The 19136-nt window shown below is 32.3% G+C and overlaps 1 protein-coding gene across 1 annotated transcript; it reads left to right on the top strand.

Moving 5' to 3' along the window:
* Window positions 1-644: 644 nt before the first annotated feature.
* brap (BRCA1 associated protein) lies at window positions 645-18339 on the top strand. The gene is made up of 12 exons (XM_051121425.1): window positions 645-961; window positions 2483-2644; window positions 2729-2912; window positions 4505-4694; window positions 4968-5081; window positions 8175-8323; window positions 10434-10509; window positions 11678-11816; window positions 13771-13880; window positions 13951-14040; window positions 14151-14254; window positions 15168-18339. The coding sequence occupies exons 1-12, from the start codon at window positions 883-885 to the stop codon at window positions 15535-15537; spliced, it is 1767 nt and encodes a 588-aa protein (XP_050977382.1). The 5' UTR covers window positions 645-882; the 3' UTR covers window positions 15538-18339.
* Window positions 18340-19136: the final 797 nt, after the last annotated feature.

Below are 19136 nucleotides of genomic sequence, written 5' to 3' on the forward strand. Positions count from 1 at the left end.
TTTGTATATATTATATATGTATATTAAGTGTTTATATATACACACACACACACACACACACACACATACATACATACATATACACACACACAATAGGAACATAATAGACAGGTAATTTAATTTTAATAATATAATAAATGTAAGTATATATATATATATATATATATATATATATATACAATTTAAGTAATTTTAAGTATAATTCAAGTAATTATAATTATAATTTAATTATAATAGTATAATAAATTTAAGTTTTAATATTTATATATAAAGTTAAAATTTAAGTTATAATATATATATATATATATATAACTTTATATATAAATATAAATATATATATATATATATATATATATATATATATATATATATATATATATATATATATATATATATATATTGACCGAGACTAATTATTTGAGTGTAAGCATGTGTAATAATGTACTTGCCAGTAAATATCATTCTGATTGTGAAAATATTATGAACATAATATTTGTAATTATAATAATTATAATAATAAAAATACCATGGTGTATATGATGCCTACTAAACGATATTACCATTATATTATTCACTAACAGCGGCTATAAAAGTCTTTTATTATAAATTATGAGTAAGGGCTTTTGTTTTGAAATTGTCTTTTCGCTCCCGGAAGTAACGCAGTAATTTATTTTTCATTCTCAAACGTCATTGTTGTTTTCACGCGTTTTCCTTGTGTTAATAAAAATAATTCAGTTAATCGTTTCTGGCATTTAGTTCTGATGAAACACAGTCAACACGGGCCCGATCTTTCGATTAAATCCGTGTCTATCTGCATGAACAGTGTTGTGTTTAGTTGTTGTGTGTCTGTAGCAGTTGCTCAGTTCTCGGTCCTCTGAACACATGAGTGTGTCTCTGGTTGTGATCAGACTCGAACTCGCAGATCAGTCTGATTCCCCGCACGGCTTTCAATACTGCGCCGGTGAGTTTCACTCGTTTGCTGTTACGTAACTGAGACTGATTTTGTTTACCATGGTACAGCATGATGGCCATATTCATCTGCCATGGTATTATCATCATTATCATCAGTGTACAAAAAGGTGTTGCCATGTTTTAGACATGCCCACAAGGTACCATGGTATTGTTTGAAATACTTCGAACTGGCATGTAACTATTATCCTTCTTAAAGTGACGTACAGTGGCATGGTAAATGTAAATACCATGGTATTACCATCTGATAAGGGTAACTATACATGCGTATGCATTACTTATTATTTTGTTTTTAGAAAAAAAATAATAAAACCAGTAATAAATAATAAAAAAAATATTTTTTTGGATTATTATTATTATTTATTTATTTATTTGCTCGTTTTTTTTACTGAGCTTTTTTTTTTTTACTTTAAAACACAACATTGATACAATTCATTGGAATAAACTGGATAACAAAACAAATACACTGTGGAAAAAAAGTAATTATACACTACCAGTCAAAAGTTTGAACAGTGAGATTTTTTTTTTTTTTTTTATTTTTTTAAAGAAGTCTCTTCTGCTTACCAAGCCTGCATTTATTTGATCCAAATCATTAATATTGTCAATATTTAAAACAGTTGAGTACATTTTTTCATGATTCTTTGATGAACACAACGATCAGCATTTATCTAAAATAAATGGCTTTTTCAGTATAATTTTTGTTGGGAAAGAAATTATAGAAATTAATACTTTTATTTAGTAAGGATACTTTAAATTGCTCAAAAGTGATGATACATTTATAATGTTACAAAACATTTCTATTTCAGATAAATGCTGTTCTTCTGAACTTTCTATTTATCAAAGAAACCTGAAAAGATTCTACTCAGCTGTTTTCAATATAATAATAATCATAATAATAAATGTTTTTTGAGCAGCAAATGGAAATATTAGAATGATTTCCGAAGGATCATGTGGCTGGAGTAATGATGCTAAAATTCAGCTTTGATCACAGGAATAAATTACATTTTAAAATATATTTAAATAGAAAAGTTATTTTAAATAGTAAAAATATTTAATTTTTTTCTGTTTTTCCTGTAGTTTGGATCAAATAAATGCAGAGACGAAAATCTTGCTGTTCAAAAACATTGGTAGTGTAAATTTTATAATAAATAAATATAAAAAAACATTAAAATGAATTACTCTTATTATTATTATATTTTTATGGGGTCCATTAGAACAGACAGGATAACAAAAACAAGTACAGTATGAAAAAAAGGTATAATTATAAACTGGATAATCAGAATAATTTAGCAGTGGAATCACTGGCCTGAGAATGAGAGAATATAGCAGAGAAACATAAAAAGCATGAGACATTATGCTAAATCTCATGATCGCCTGGTTTTGTATTAACAGTGAGCAGAGAGCATTCATTCACACACACAGTGTGTTTGAGCTCTCAGCTCATTTCTAGAATCGCTTTGAGGCCTTTATGTTGAGGCCTTGTGTCACAGCTCACATCTCCTGTGTCCCACAGTTTCAGAGATGTCAGAGGATGAGATGAGAGAGAAAGCGCTGGGCTCCGCCAGAGCGACGCTGGGCAGTAAAACGGAGCTGGAGCGAGCAACCATCCTCCACCAGCACCTGGGCAGCCGCGTCATGAGCGACATGGTGATCGAGACCTTCCAGCCCAGCGCAGGTCTGGAGCGCAGCTGTCTTACTGTCTTTGATTTGACGCTTGTTTAATCAGTGATGAGTAAATGGACTGTGTTTTCTCCATCAGGAGTTGAGGAAGGTAAAGAAGATCTGAAGTCCATAGGAGACGTAAATAGAGAAGACAAAGATCAAACGGACATGAGCGTGACTCCAGACTCTCCCTCTAAACAGCTGCCGGATCAGATCTCGTTCTTCAGCGGAAACCCGTCAGTGGAGATTGTCCACGGCATCATGCACCTCTACAAAACTAAGTTAGTACTCTGTCTATCTATCTGTCTGTCTGTCTCTCTGTCTATCTATCTATCTGTCTATCTATCTATCTATCTGTCTGCCTGTCCATCTATCTGTCCATCCATCCATCTATCTATATGTCTGTCTGTCTATTTATTTGTCTGTTTATCTATCTATCTATCTGTCTATCTATCTATCTGTCTGTCTGTTCGTCCGTCTGTCCGTCTATCTATTCCTGTCTGTCTATCTATTTGTCTGTCTGTCTATCTGTTTATCTTTTTGTCGATCTATCTGCCTGTCCGTCCATCCGTCCATTCATCCATCTATCTGTCTGTCTATGTATCTGTCTATCTATCTGTCTGTCTGTCCGTCCGTCTGTCCGTTTATCTATCTATCTATCTATTCCTGTCTGTCTATCTATTTGTCTATCTATTTATCTTTCTGTCGATCTGTCTGCCTGTCCGTCCATCCGTCCATCCGTCCATCCATCCATCTATCTATCTATCTATCTGTCTATCTATCGTTCTATCGTTCTATCGTTCTATCTATCATTCTATCATTCTATCTATTGTTCTATCGTTCTATCATCATTTTATCTATCATTTTGTCATTCTATCTATCTATCTATCTATCTATGTGTCTATCTATGTGTCTCTGTTTCTGTCTACTGAGCTGACTTTTTTGTGGTTCAGGTCTTGGGTTTGTAGCAGTTTGAAGTGTAGAAATTCTGTGGAACTCTATTTTAGATGCATCCAAAATTTGAGAATTTGCATCCAAAATTGAACACTTTTATTTATTTATTTATTTTACATATTAATAATCAATACAAATTGACCTAACACCCTACATGTTATTGGGTGTTCTTCTTTGTCGTTTTAGAATGAGTTTGCAGAATTCCAAACCCATTGTGCCAGATAGATCCAAATGTTGTTGTTTTTTAAATCAACACAGCATGCAAATGTTTTTCTATTTTTGTTATGTTTTACGTGTTCATTGATCAGAGTGTGTAGGGTGTGAATGTGGTCATTAGTTCTGTGATTTGGAAGGAAGCCAATCTGACTCAGGACAGCATGTCCGTTAAGGAACTATATAACTCTATTGTTTCAAAAATACTGATAAAACACTTCCTCAGATGGCTGTTCACACAAATGCTGCTGAAATTATTAGGGGCCAGTTTATCTCCATTTTTGTAAATTGTGGCTCCAGATGACTGGAAAACAGCACTGAGAGCAGACTGAGTCAGATTTTTCATCTTTTGGTGTTTTTTTTAACTATATATTTTTTTCCATTATTTAATTCATAATTCACTATTCAATTCAGTTTTACATGCTGCTTTTTAAAATATGTAATTGAGTTCATTTGTATCTATCTATCGGTCATATTGTCATTCTATTTACCCTTTTATTGCTCTCTCTCTATCTATGCTAATACTAAAACCCTGTAATACTACAGTACTTTGACATAGACAGTGGTATTTACATGGTACCTCTGGTGATATACTGTGGTACTTTGTCCAAAAATAACATGATATTTGTCTATTAGATCAATAGACACTTTGTTGCATTGTTGACTTTGGCCCGTTGATCTTGTTTTTGTGTGATGTGGTGTTAAGTAAGATGACGTCACTCACAGAGGACGTGCGGCGCAGCGCGATGCTGTGTGTCCTCACCGTACCCACCACCATGACCAGCCATGACCTCATGAAGTTTGTGGCTCCATTCAATGACGTCATGGAGCACATGAAGATCATCCGTGACTCCACACCCAACCAGTACATGGTGCTGGTCAAGTTCAGGAGTCAGGTCAGTTACCTAACCAGATAAAAGAACAAATAAAAGTTTCTGAAATTCGATTGGACTGTCTAATCCTCACTATTTATTTTTTTGGTGTTCAACAGAATTCTTCAGAATAAAACCTTAATGCATTTTCTAGTATTACTGCGCCTGCAGCTACACTTTTCACAAGAAGCTGACACATTTTACCATGTGACTTGCAAAATAATCTCATGCAAATAAGTTTTTTTGATGTTTAGCATTTTATGAATGGAGCATCATTGTGTTTTTTCATTTGTTTAGGCCGATGCCGACAGCTTCTACACGACATGCAACGGCCGCCAGTTTAACTCCATTGAGGATGCTGTCTGCCAGTTAGTCTATGTGGAGAGGGCAGAAGTCATAAAATCTGAAGAGGTAAGGCTGTGGTGCGTTAGTAAGTAGTGTTTACTAAAGCAAATAACTATGATTCGAAAAAACCACCAATGATGTGTCTGAAATCACACCCCGTCTGTCTGTTAGGTACTTCAGTTCAGTTTTAAATTTACTTAAAGGTGCAGTATGTGATATTGACTGATAGTGGTTGAAATTGGTACTGGAGTCCAAATTCAAAATATTAGAGTTGTTTGACTCAACACTCATGTTGCCAGATTAGGACACGCAACTGACAATGGAAGGAAAATAGTTGATCTATCTGCATTTTAATATTCCTCTGGTCATAGAGTTTTTTTAGATGGATGGCAAGGCTTTTTAGGTCAGGCAGAATCTGCGATCTCTAACTCAGTTTGTTAGCTCGCTTCCATGGCTGCAGTAAGCTGTGATTTGTGTCAACTGGCAACCCTGTGTCGAAATACTATTGGTTAAACTGCAAGTGGGCGGAGTCACACAGACCAAAACAAAAACAGACGTCCAACACAGAATACACATTTCAAAAGCAGAATAACTATTTGTAGCATTGTTTTGCAGAGAAACTTGAGAAGCTTGTTTTCTAAATATCTAGAAACATATTATGGTATTTTTATGTCAAAAATTACATACCGCACCTTTAAAAACCATTACAAAGTATGTTCTACATAGTATGTACACTCTTAAAAATAAAGGTGCTTTAAAAGGTTCTTCACAGCGATGCAATAGAAGAACCATTTTTGGTTCCACAAAGAACCTTTCAGTCAAAGGTTCTTTAAAGAACCATCTTATTCTTACCTTTTTATAATCTGAAGAACCTTCTTTCGTCACAAAGAACCTTTTGTGAAACAGAAAGGTTCTTAAGATGTTAAAGGTTCTTTATGGAACCATTTAGACTAAAAGGTTCTTTTATGGCATCGTGAAGCTCCTTTATTTTTAAGAGTGTATATGGGTAGTTTAAATTAAATTCAAATGTACTACATTCACCATGTGTCATTTTTCCCGTTTCACTGCCATTCATAAATCCTCTCCCATGTCCTCATGAGATAGTAAAGGTCCATCGAATCATCCAGGGACTTTTTGCCTACTGTTTTCAAATACTTTTTTAGCATACTGTTTTTCGCCTACTGCGTAGTATGGAAGTAGGCATATTCAGATGCAGTGCCAGTGTTACAGTTCTTGGCAAAATTAAATGCATTAAATTTAGTTTTGTTTACGTAAATTGCATTTTAATGTTTTAATTTTAAAATTTAATAATTTAAAGCATTTTAATTTATGTTTTACACTAAAATTACCTCATGATTTACTGATGACTTTTTTTCTTTCAGACAAATACAATCAGAGTTATTAAAAAAAATGTCCTGCCTCTTTCAAGCTTTATAATGGCAGTGGATGGGTGTTGAGATTTTGAAGTCCAATAAAGTGCATTCATCCATCATTAAAAAGTACTCCATACAGCTCTGGGGCGTTAATAAAGGCCTTCTGAAACAAATCGATGTGTTTGTGTAAGAAAAATGTCCATATTTAAAACTTTATAAACCGTAATCTCTAGCTTCCGCTAACTGTCGTACGTGCGTCTACAAGAAAGTGGCATTTCAGCGGATGACGTAGGACCAAGGCTCTACAGTGCGACCATTTAGGTCGCATTTGCAACTGAAAACTACTGCGTGTGACTATGAAAAATTTACGAGCACCAGTGCGACTGCTGAGGGGAGCTTCAAAGGTTTCTATGTGTTTTTGCAACGTTGAGTAATGTATCACAGACATATCTCACAAATCCTTTCATAAACAAAGTGTAGAGAGAGTGTAAATAAGAGATTCATTGTGCAGTGCAGAGAACGTTGTTGATTATAATGGAACTTTGTGAGATCGCGATGAACTAAGATGAGTGACATCTTTTCATGATTTTTAAGGGAGTTTGTAAATGAGATATTGATTTAATACAACAGTTAAAAAAAACAAGAGGTTTATATCAGGTGACTTACATTGTCTGACTATAACACTATTGCCTGATCTTGCTCTATTTTGTTGTCAAAAATAGTTTGAAACAAGTCACAACTGAGCCGCTGCGCATCTTCATTCAAACACAGCAGTGTTTCGTTTATAAATTTTGTTTATTTTGCGACAGCCACTTGCTTTATTCCTGAATGAATCAGCCGTTCGAACGAATCAATGAATGAATGAATGATTCAGTAATTAAATCAGTGACTTGCCGCCACTTACTTGCAGTTTTAGTTTCCTTTTTAAAGTATCATTTTGAGTTATTAAAATAATATTTCTATATTCAAAATTGTATTTTTAAAACATTAGTGTTCACATGAATTTATGAATTTGATTGCACTCATGCCACCTCTGAGCCTCAGAGGTGTGAAAATACGCCTACAAGCCACTTTTGTGTTTTTTGGTGTTTTTCTGTAGTACAAATTAAGTTAAATACTGATTTCATTTGATTGGTAACTTATTCTTATTCTTATTAGAAGGTGCTCTTGAAATTTTGACTGCGCTCCTACATTTTTTAAGTTAAGCGTAGAGCCCTGAGGACGTTTTAAATAATGATATTGTTCTTACACAAACACATCGATTCACTTCAGAAGGCCTTTATTAATCCCCTGGAGTTGTGTGGAGCACTTTTTATGATTGTTGGATGCACTTTTTTGGACTTCAAATTCTCAACACCCGTTCACTGCCATTAAAAATCTCGGAAGAGCCAGGGCAGTTTTTAATATAACTCTGATTGTATTTGTCTGAAAGAAGAAAGTGACATATGTCTAGGATGGCTTGAGGGTGAGTAAATCATGAGGTAATTTTTATTTTTGGTTGAACTATCCTTTTAACCATTACCAATTAGTTGTAAGATTTAAAAAATAATATCATTATTATTATTATTATTATTACTAAAGCAAGCAACTGCTATGACTTGAGCAAACAACACATTTTAGGCTGATATATTGCTTGAGTGACCAGGATTAACCTGTTTTGTTGTTGACTAGCTGTTTCTGTTTAAACACACACATGTTGTGTTTCCAGCACTCATTTACATGCATAACAATAGCGGCTATGTTCTGGAAAGTTTTGAATGATCTCAAACTCTTCATTATAACCCAGGGGGCCAGTTTACCTGTGATGGATCTGACTGAGCTGCCCAAGTGTACCGTGTGTTTGGAGCGCATGGACGAGTCCGTCAACGGCGTGTTGACCACCCTGTGCAACCACAGCTTTCACAGCCAGTGTCTGCAAAGATGGGAGGATGCATCGTGAGTGCTGTCATTCACAAAAAGCGTTTAGATTCAACATGCAATCAAAATGACTAAAACAAAAACATGTCATTGAAAAAGTAGTTTTTTGTGTGTATATATATATATTATTAGTATTATATTAAATTAAACTAGTTTTACATTGAATCATATTCTAATATTTTTTGTATATATAGTGACTTAGTAAGATTAAAATTATTATTTTAGTTCATTTTGTTCATGCTTGACGAATTTCATCCACACCCTCACGCACATAGTTCTCCTGTGACGCATTAGTGCATGACACTGTGTTGTTTATGCTCATATTTTGTTCTCATTTGTTATTTACGTGCGTCACTTTTAACCTTTTCGTCCTGATTCTTCATTGACGTGATAAAGGTTTGCTGGGCAGTTCTCTATTCTCGCTGTTGTGTTTGTGTGTAATTGTCATAGTTGGCCTCTGACCTGTGAGATGAACGTCACAGTGTCATGTTTCATGCACACAATGGACGTGCAAACCGCTGGTGCTTTGATGTTTTCAGGTTTAAGTGTTTACACACATGAATTATTGGCACGTGTGACGCATTTCTGTGACATATTTCTGAGTGAACCCATATTCAGTGGGAAATTACTTAGGGTGAGACTTTATTTTATTCATCAGGATTTGATTGGGCATGACAATTATATCAGGATATTATTAGTGGAGTTTGCTAATGCATGCATCGCTATTACTAACACTCATACTATGAGTTAGTGATTCGAACAGACTACTAACTCAAATTGTGACGCATAAGTATTAGATTTAGACTGAAGGAGGGACATATATGAAAGTAAATGGTCTTTTTGACACCACATTGTCTTTAAAGGAACAGTTCATTCAAAAAATGAACATTTGTTGAAAATGTAGAAGTAGATGAATTTGTCTCTTCACCAAAATAAGTTTGGAGAAGTTTAGAATTACATCACTTTCTCACCAGTGAATGGGTGCCGTCAGAATGAGAGTCTAAAGAGCTGATAAAAACATCGCAAGTAATCCACACCACTTCAGTCCATCAATTAACATCTTGTGAAGCCAAAAGCTGCGTGTTTGTAAGAAACAAATCTATCACTAAGACTTTTTTTAACTTCAAATTGTTGCTGAGTCTACAAAACAGAATAATGCTAGTTTCTAGAATGGCTAGTTTCAAAATCTTGACTGAATCAGGAGAGAAATATGCACAGATCAAATACTAAAACCGTCTAAAACAGCTCTAAACAAACATGTGGGTGGATTTTGATGTGAAAGGACAACAGAAGATGGACTTTTGGACTACATGGATATGAATATTATGGCCACAGAACTCATAGAAGTGATGGTTTGAAGTTAAAAACGTATTAATGATGGATTTGTTTCTTATAAACATGTAGCTTTTCGCTTCACAAGACATTAATTGATGGACTGAAGTGGTGTGGATTACATGTGGATTATTGTGATGTCAGATGATCAGCCATTTTGGACTCTCATTTTGATGGCACCCATTTGCTGCAGAGAATCCACTTGTGAGCAAGTTACATAATGTTACATTTCTCCAAATCTGAGAAACAAACTCTTGGATGGCCTGAGGGTAAATACATTTTCAGTAGGGGTGTGACGAGACACTTATTCCACGAGACGAGACGAGACTCGAGACTGGGTTCACGAGAACGAGACGAGACAAGATTTTTAAACTTTTCTTAAAAAGTCCTCAATGATTAAATATATAAGAAAAATAGTCTTTTATTCAACTGAAAAAGACAAAATGCAAAAAAATGTAGGTGCATTTTGAACTTTATGAGATTAAACTTCCATTTTAATGAATTATATGCAGTAATAAACAACAATAAGTGTTTATACCCAAACTATAAACCTTTATCCCAGTACTTCTGTTATTAGAATCTCTGTTACACAGAAATAATGATTATAATGTGGTTGAAAAGACGATATTTTAAGGATTAATCGTGCAGCTCTAATGTAAACACTGCAAAATGTTTTACAAGGATTTCGTCACGAGATCATGCTATGAGATCTCGTCACATCCCTAATTTTCAGCAAAGTTATTTTTTGGGTTAACTATTCCTTTAAGAGCACTAATAGTGTGCACTTCTTCTGCAGGTGTCCTGTATGCAGATACTGTCAGACTCCTGAACCTGTGGAGGAGAACAAGTGTTTTGAGTGTGGAGTGCAGGAGGTAACAAATCTTTCAGATATCTCACTTAGAGCTGCAACAACTAATCGCTAAAATCAGTGGAAAAGAAGATAAGTATCGATTAACTGCACACTGAAAACATCATTATAGTAATGAATAACGCATTTCGTTGATTGAAACACATTTGAAAAATAGCACAGGATGCACAGGCATCTGCTACGGGAAAGGCACATGACCCAAGTTATCCTAAACATGGAAATATTTTATAGTAAATGCTCATACGATACTCACAACTAATATTCATGCTGTTAAATATGCATTTTGTTAAATGTAGGTTTAAACTTTGATCAGAGCAGTAAATACGAAAGGGTTTGTTTTAATTGGGTATTAATGTAATATAATTACTTTATCTAGACAAGTGAATGTGCATGTTTAATTTGTGCTTTTGTTTCACTTTTTTGTTTGTTTTAATAACCTAATGTGTAGCATATATCCTGCATAGATTTTTTAGTTTGCACACTGTATGGAAAAAATAAAATACCGAAAATAATATAGATTAATCGAGTACTTAATGAACAGATTAATCGATTAAAGAATTGTTTGTTGCAGCCCTAGTCTCACTCACATAGATAGATGTTCTGTTATATTGTATTTCATATATCCTACATAGATACAAATTTCAGTTTGCACACTGTATGGACCTTTAAAAAAATAAAATAAAATCAATTAATCGAGTACTTAAATGACAGATTAATCGGTTAAATAATTGTTCATTGCAGCCCTAGTCTCACTCACATAGATGGATATTCCGTGACACTGTATTTCATATATCCTACATAGATACATATTTCAGTTTGCACACTGTATGGAACTTTTTAAAAAAAAGGAAATACTGAAAATAAAATAAATTAATTAATTACCTAATTGACAGATTAATCAATTAAGTAATTGATTAGTTGTAGCCCTAGTCTCACTCACATAGATGGATGCTCCGTTATATTGTATTTCATTTATCCTACATAAATACATATGTCAGATTGCACACTTTATGGGCCTTTTTTTAAAAGTAAAATACTTAAAATCGATTAATCGAGTACTTAATCGACAGATTAATTGATTTTAAGTAATTGTTTGTTGCAGGCCTAGTCTCACTTACATAGATTTGCGTTCCATAGTATTGCATTTTAGACGTATCGTTAATGTTTTTTAGAATCTGTGGATCTGTCTCATCTGCGGTCACATTGGCTGTGGACGCTACGTTAGTCGTCATGCCTACAAGCACTTTGAGGAAACGCAGCACACTTACGCAATGCAGCTGACCAATCACAGGGTCTGGGACTACGCTGGAGGTGCGTGACATCACAGATAGCAAAGATGCTACTGTCTAGAAATAAATATAATATAGAATTCAGTTAATGTGCAGTTGCGTGCTTGAAAATAGTGGTTATATTTTCACGGAAATGCATTAACTTTTCTGGTACTTCCTAGGATTGGGTATCGAAAATCGATTTCGCCTATCGATTCCTATGTGCGGTTCTTTTCGACCTAGCGATCTGCCAGGACCTTGCTCGCTAAGCGCATAGCGCTCCAAAGTATGGCTACATTAGCGATCAGAGGTCGTAAAAAGCAAAGTATAATATTGTGATAAGCTAAACATGTTGCAATAGAGGTGTCACCACCAACATGACAAAGCATTTTAATTTAACAGATCGTTTTAGATCACAAATACCAACGTGATTCTATTCCTAAATTACAATGATTCATCTGTTTAATTTCTCAACCTTTCTTCCGTGCAGCGTACGACCAGTGTGATTTGAACATTCAAATCTGCATTCGTGCTGCCACGGACCTAAAGAGAGCCACTGTCATGTATATGAATGAAACAGTTTCACAGTCTGTTCAATCACACAGTTGATTATTTCTGTGTTACAAACATTCAAATAATCACAGAAGTACTGGGATAAATGTTCATAGTCCGGATATAAACTCTGATATGTACGGTAGAGATCAAAATAGAGTAAATCGTCCTTTTGAAAGTTAATTTGACATTCCAAATAATGTTAAAGATTAATCGATTCTGCTGTTATGCCAGTAGGTGGCGAAAGGGGGCTGTTCATTTCATCAGTTCATTCAAAAACACTGATTCATCCAGTAAAGAACCAAGTTAATCTTGAATGAATCATTCATTCATTCTCTTATAAATTAGGCCAACATGTGATTTTGTTTAGTTGTCTAATGTTTTTTTTTTCTTCAGAATCGTAAGAGAACCACAACTTCCATTTAAAACAACAACAACAACCCAATTTATCCAGAGTCACGCAGCTCTATTTTGCAAACAGTGAATCTTTTTATCTTTAAGCCTGTTTATTTTTGTTCATGGTATTCAGCTGCAACTAAATGTTTAGCAAAAAAAGGAACAGAATAAATATGCTTGATATCATCTTTTATTCACATTGGAATCGAAACTGGGAATCGAAAAGAATCGGAATTGATAAAAAGAATCGGAATTGATAAAATTCTAACGATACCCAACCCTAGTACTGCCATACATTATTTATTGCTGATTATTCATATTAATATTTCACACAGAAATTTTGTCAGATTATGGATTATTATCATATTTTACATCTTTAAACGCTTGTCCAAATAGTGTTATTTTAGTATCATTATTTTTTTTTTATAGTTTTTGTGAATATTTTTAAATTAGCTTTATTTTTATATTTTCCATTTTTAATTAAGTTTTAGTAATAGTAATTCTTCTGTGTGTTTTTGCCATTTTTATTATTTTTTATTAGACTATATAGTTCTTATTTATTTTTTTTTTTTTTCAGTTTTAGTTTTTGGTTATTTTAGTACTTCAAGTTGGACTAAAATGAAAAATGATTCCTTGGCAACTAACTGAAGTGAGTTTATGATTTCTATATTTTAGTTCAGTTAACATTTATTTTATTTTAACACTTTTTTTAAATGGTTTCTTTAGTTAACAATAACAACCCTGGTCCAATCAGATTAGCCAGAGCCATCTGCAGCCTTAAATTGCAACCTTCTTAAATTTCAAATTTAAATTTTTAAATTCAAAAGTTTATTTTTACTTCCATAACTGGATAAAATCAAGTTCCCCCCTACAATATTTATTGAATATTTATGTTAATATTTCATTCAAAAAATGATGGAAAATTAAATGCATTTAATGTTTTTTTCATATTTAAATGTTTTAGTTTTAAATTTGTTTTTTAAAACATTTTATATTTAAAATAGTCTGTAACAATTTTGACTCTGAGCCTTTGTCCTTATGTTGATCAGATAACTACGTCCATCGGCTTGTTGCCAGTAAAACCGATGGGAAGATGGTGCAGTACGAGTGTGAGGGCGACACATGTCAGGATGAGAAGATCGATGCACTGCAGCTTGAGGTGTGTGTGTGTGTGTGTGTAAAGTTGGATTGTCTTCTGTAAATTTTTCTAACATGTCTTTTTTCTACAGTATTCATATTTATTAACCAGCCAGCTGGAGTCTCAGCGGATTTACTGGGAGAATAAAATAGTTCATCTGGAGAAAGACACAGCGGAGGAGGTGAGAACATGAACAAATCCATATTAGCATTGTGTTTAAGTTCATAATAATCTGCTATAACTCATATTAACATCAGTGATCCAGCTTTTTTATGTTTGTGTTTGTTTTAGATCAACAACATGAAGGCCAAATTCAAGGAGACGATTGACAAGTGTGACAGTTTGGAGCGGAAAATAAACGAACTCACCAAAGAAAAACAATCCATTGAAAAGAAGTAAAATTTACATTATCTTTCAAATTAATTTTTCGTAATCATCAAATGAAACGTTTGGGTCTCTTTAGAATAGCTGTTTACTGTAAGCCGGACAAAATTTACTATGATAACAGTATCATTACAATTAACTAAAACTAAAACCATAAAAAAAAGTCCTAAAATAAATAACTAAAATAAAATAACAAAATAATTTGTGTTATTTCAGCTATTTGACAAGGCAACATTTCTCATTTTCATTTAGTTTATTATAATAATTACAACAAAATGACTAAAACCTTAATTAAAATGAAAACAGAAAATATAAAAATAAAAAAATATTCAAAAGTTAATTAATAAAAACTATAATAGAATATGAATGATAATAAAATAAAAACTAAAACCATACAAACTGTGGTTACTTGAAATAAAATAAACTAATAACTTAAAACAATAAACAAATAAATAAACTCGTGCTAGTTCAGCTAGTTGAGCTAGTTTCTAATTTTCATTTAGTTTAATAAAATAACTTACTAAAATAACTAAAATACAAATAAAACTTAATTATATAGACAGTAAAAAAACAAAAAAAAGACAAACACAGCAAAATTACTAAAATAATATTAGTAATATGAATAAATATAAATCAATATAAATAAAAATAATAATAAATAATATATTCAAAAATTAATTTGAGATTTCAGAAGTTTTCTGATTTTTTTTTCATTTAAACTTTTATGAGATTTTTTTTTTAATTCTTGACAGTAGTGCCTATAGTTATTGCAGTGTATTTATTAATAGTAAATATAGTTTTTAAATCACTATGGTGCATTTTTGAAAGGTAGCTGCTTAGTTACGATTTCAAAATTTAAAATGATCTTTTTTTAATAGTAACACTATTAACAGTCTTTTGACATTTCTGTGCTGTTTTCTGCAGATGTTCACAGCTGAACAACAAAGTGGTGAAGCTCAGTCAAGAGCTGCGGGAGGAGCAAGAGATGAACCGATGCCTGCGAGCCAATCAGACGCAGCTCCAGGCACAGCTGCAGGAGGAGGAGAGGCGGGCTCACGAGATGTTGGCCAATAAAGACGGCCAGATCGCCGAGCTGCAGGAGCAGCTGCGGGACGTCATGTTCTACCTGGAGACGCAGCAGCACATCGACCGCATGCCGGCGGACACCCGACAAGAAATCCAAGAGGGTCAGATCAACATTGCTGCGGCCCCCACTGCCCCACAGCCTGGGCCCTCGACCCACGGCACCGGCAAACTGAGTGGCCGGAAAGGACGATCCAAGAGGGGAAAGTAACGAAAGATGTTGCGTTTAGTATATTCAGTGCTTAACGGATGGCAGAAATGTTGCACAGGAAATGAGGAAGTTTGAATAATCATCCTTCCTCATGTCAGAAGCTCTAATATATTACGATTTGTTCACTACTATCTCGCACGAGGACACCAGTACTGCTTAGAAATGTAGCTCGACCTGTTTTATATGAAAACAAAGTGCTGTTCTTGTCGCAGAATTTTATTTTCGTATCTTTTTAGTGTCCTCATAGCTGGAAGATGTCATTTTTTCATTTACTTTGTAGAAATTACTGAATATTGCTTTCTGCAGTTCTGACAGATGAATCTCAAAAAATTAATGTCATGTTTCACTCAGAAAAAAAAAGAAATAATATTTTGCTTTAATGCATCTGGAATATTTTTTAAAGTCATTTCTGTTTTTTTTTTTTTTTTAATTTGCATTAAAACCCCCCAAAAAATCTGTATTATATGGAAGTCAGTTTTTTCCAAAAAAGAATTTCTCTCAAATCTGAGTATATATCTCATAATTCTGACTTCTTTCCTCTGAATTCTGACTGTACCTAGCATTTTTTTAATAAAAAATGGGATTTAAAAAAAGTAATTGTGACTTTGAGAAAAATGATGCAAGATATACACTTGCAATTCTAAGGAAAAAGTCAGAATTGCAAGATAAATCTGGAAAAAAATTTTTTTAACTGTAATGCATCTGGAATGCATGTGGAAGACCTTTTTCCAGAAAAAAAATAATACAGAATTGTGAAAAAAAAAATTGAAAAAAAGTTCAGCTGCAAAAAAATTTAAATTCTGAGGGAAAAAAAATGTCAAAGATTTAAATCTGAGTATACATATCTCATAATTGAGTTTTTTCTCTGAATTCTGAGTGTACCTAACAATTTTTTTTAAACAAAAAAATAAATAAATAAATAAAAAGTAATTGTGACTTTGAAAAAAATTATCAGAGTTGTAAGATATAACAAAAACTCTAACTTTTTCCTCTAAATCCAGGGTTTACATCTCCTAATTTTTATTTTTTTGATTAATTGAATCAATCAATAAATTATATGAATATAAGTGCTATCAAACGATTAATCACATCCAAGTGAGTTTTTGTTCACATAATGTGTGTATACTGCTTATATTTATTATGTATATGTACACACAATATATATTTTGAAAATATTTACATGTATATATTTTTATTCATATAATTAATATTATAAGTAAATATATTTAATATACAAACATAACATTTTTTCTAAAAAATATTAAAAATATATATACATAATATAAATATACATCATAAATGTACACTGTACACATACAAATATTATGTAAACAAAAACTTTTATTTTGGATGCGATTAATGTTTGACAGCACTACCTGTTTGGCCCTACAATAAATACTACTAAATACTATAATTTAAATAATATTAATATACCCTCTTTTTTGCATTAAAAAACTTGCAAACAAAATGTAACTGTCATGAATACAACAGGCTACGCCTCATAATAGGCTGCATTTAATTTCTGCAAAATATAATTTCTTCTTTCTTTGGATTCAGGCTGAAATCTGACATTTTTGATGAGATTCAGCTCATTGTGAGAAGTATTATGATCGCAGATCACAGGTGTGGTACTGTAACCCGCAGTCACAATGACTTGATGCACAGAAAGGCGCTTTTGTAGTGAAAGGGCTCGTCCGCTTCATGATGTCATTTGGTTAATAGACACACACTGTACGAAATCATGTGGCTTTTGTCATATTTCACCCTCTAACACATCCACCCACTTATTTTTAGAACGTTATACAGAGTCACTCTTTGTTTTGAGACATTTTTGTAGTTTCCACACCCTTCTCGGCGGTTACAAATGCGTGGGATTGCTGAAGGGTATAAATAACTTTTGACAAGAACAAACCGCAACCATTTAACACCCTTTAAATATGTGTGGTTGTCCAACTGTTGAAACTACAAATAAATTCTGAGGTAACTTCACTAGCAAAGCACTAATAGAGATTGTAAAAATTATGAGGGTAAAGAAATAGTTATATATAGGCATTTTTACTCACTTGTATCGCCGTGTGGTGAAACAACAGGCCGTTAACGTTACCTACGAATGGCAGTGAAGACGAGTCATCATTACGACGAATAAACTACTTTTGTTGCTTAATAAACTGACAGCCTGTTTGCTAATCTTTAACCCGTTTGACATTACATTTTTATTTAGGAGTGAGCTATATTCGGAGTTTAGAACGAAAAATAAAGCAGTCACTGACAACTTTGCGACAGCTAGTATTTAGATTATGGCGGTTGTCATCAATGATCGACCGTTGCAAAACTCGAAAGCCATTAAATGACGTGACTATAAATTATATAATTTTAAAATGTAGATTTTTAAATATTAATTGTACACATTGATATAAAATTATAAAATTCTAATTTTGTAAAGAAAATAATTATAAAACAATTCATCAATGATCGACCGTTGCAAAACTCGAAAGCGATTAAATCACGTGACTATAAATTACATAATTTTAAAATGTAGATTTTTAAATATTAATTGTACACATTGATATAAAATTATAAAATTGTAATTTTGTAAAAATAATTATAAAACAATTCATCAATGATCGACCGTTGCAAAACTCGAAAGCGATTAAATCACGTGACTATAAATTATATAATTTTAAAATGTAGATTTTTAAATATTAATTGTACACATTGATATAAAATTGTAATCTTGTAAAGAAAATAATTATAAAACAATTCATCAATGATCGACCGTTGCAAAACTCGAAAGCGATTAAATCACGTGACTATAAATTATATAATTTTAAAATGTAGATTTTTAAATATTAATTGTACACATTGATATAAAATTATAAAATTCTAATTTTGTAAAGAAAATAATTATAAAACAATTCATCAATGATCGACCGTTGCAAAACTCGAAAGCGATTAAATCACGTGACTATAAATTATATAATTTTAAAATGTAGATTTTTAAATATTAATTGTACACATTGATATAAAATTATAAAATTGTAATTTTGTAAAAATAATTATAAAACAATTCATCAATGATATGCAAAAAAAGCGATTAAATCACGTGACTATAAATTATATAATTTTAAAATGTACATTTTTAATTAATTGTACACATTGATATCAAATTATAAAATTGTAATTTTGTAAAGAAAATAATTATAAAACAATTCATCAATGATCGACCGTTGTAAAACTCGAAAGCGATTAAATCACGTGACTATAAATTATATAATATTTAGATTTTTAAAAAATGTACATTAAAATTATAAAATTGTAATTTTGTAAAGAAAATAATTATAAAACAATTCATTGATATCGAAAGCGATTAAAAATTATAAAATTTTAAAATGTACATTTTTGTACACATTGATATAAAATTATAAAATTGTAATTTTGTAAAGAAAATAATTATAAAACAATTCATCAATGATCGACCGTTGTAAAACTCGAAAGCGATTAAATCACGTGACTATAAATTATATAATTTTAAAATGTAGATTTTTAAATATTAATTGTACACATTGATATCAAATTATAAAATTGTAATTTTGTAAAGA

The sequence above is a fragment of the Labeo rohita genome, chromosome 10 (assembly GCF_022985175.1).
Source record: "Labeo rohita strain BAU-BD-2019 chromosome 10, IGBB_LRoh.1.0, whole genome shotgun sequence".
Classification (NCBI taxonomy): Eukaryota; Metazoa; Chordata; class Actinopteri; order Cypriniformes; family Cyprinidae; genus Labeo; species Labeo rohita.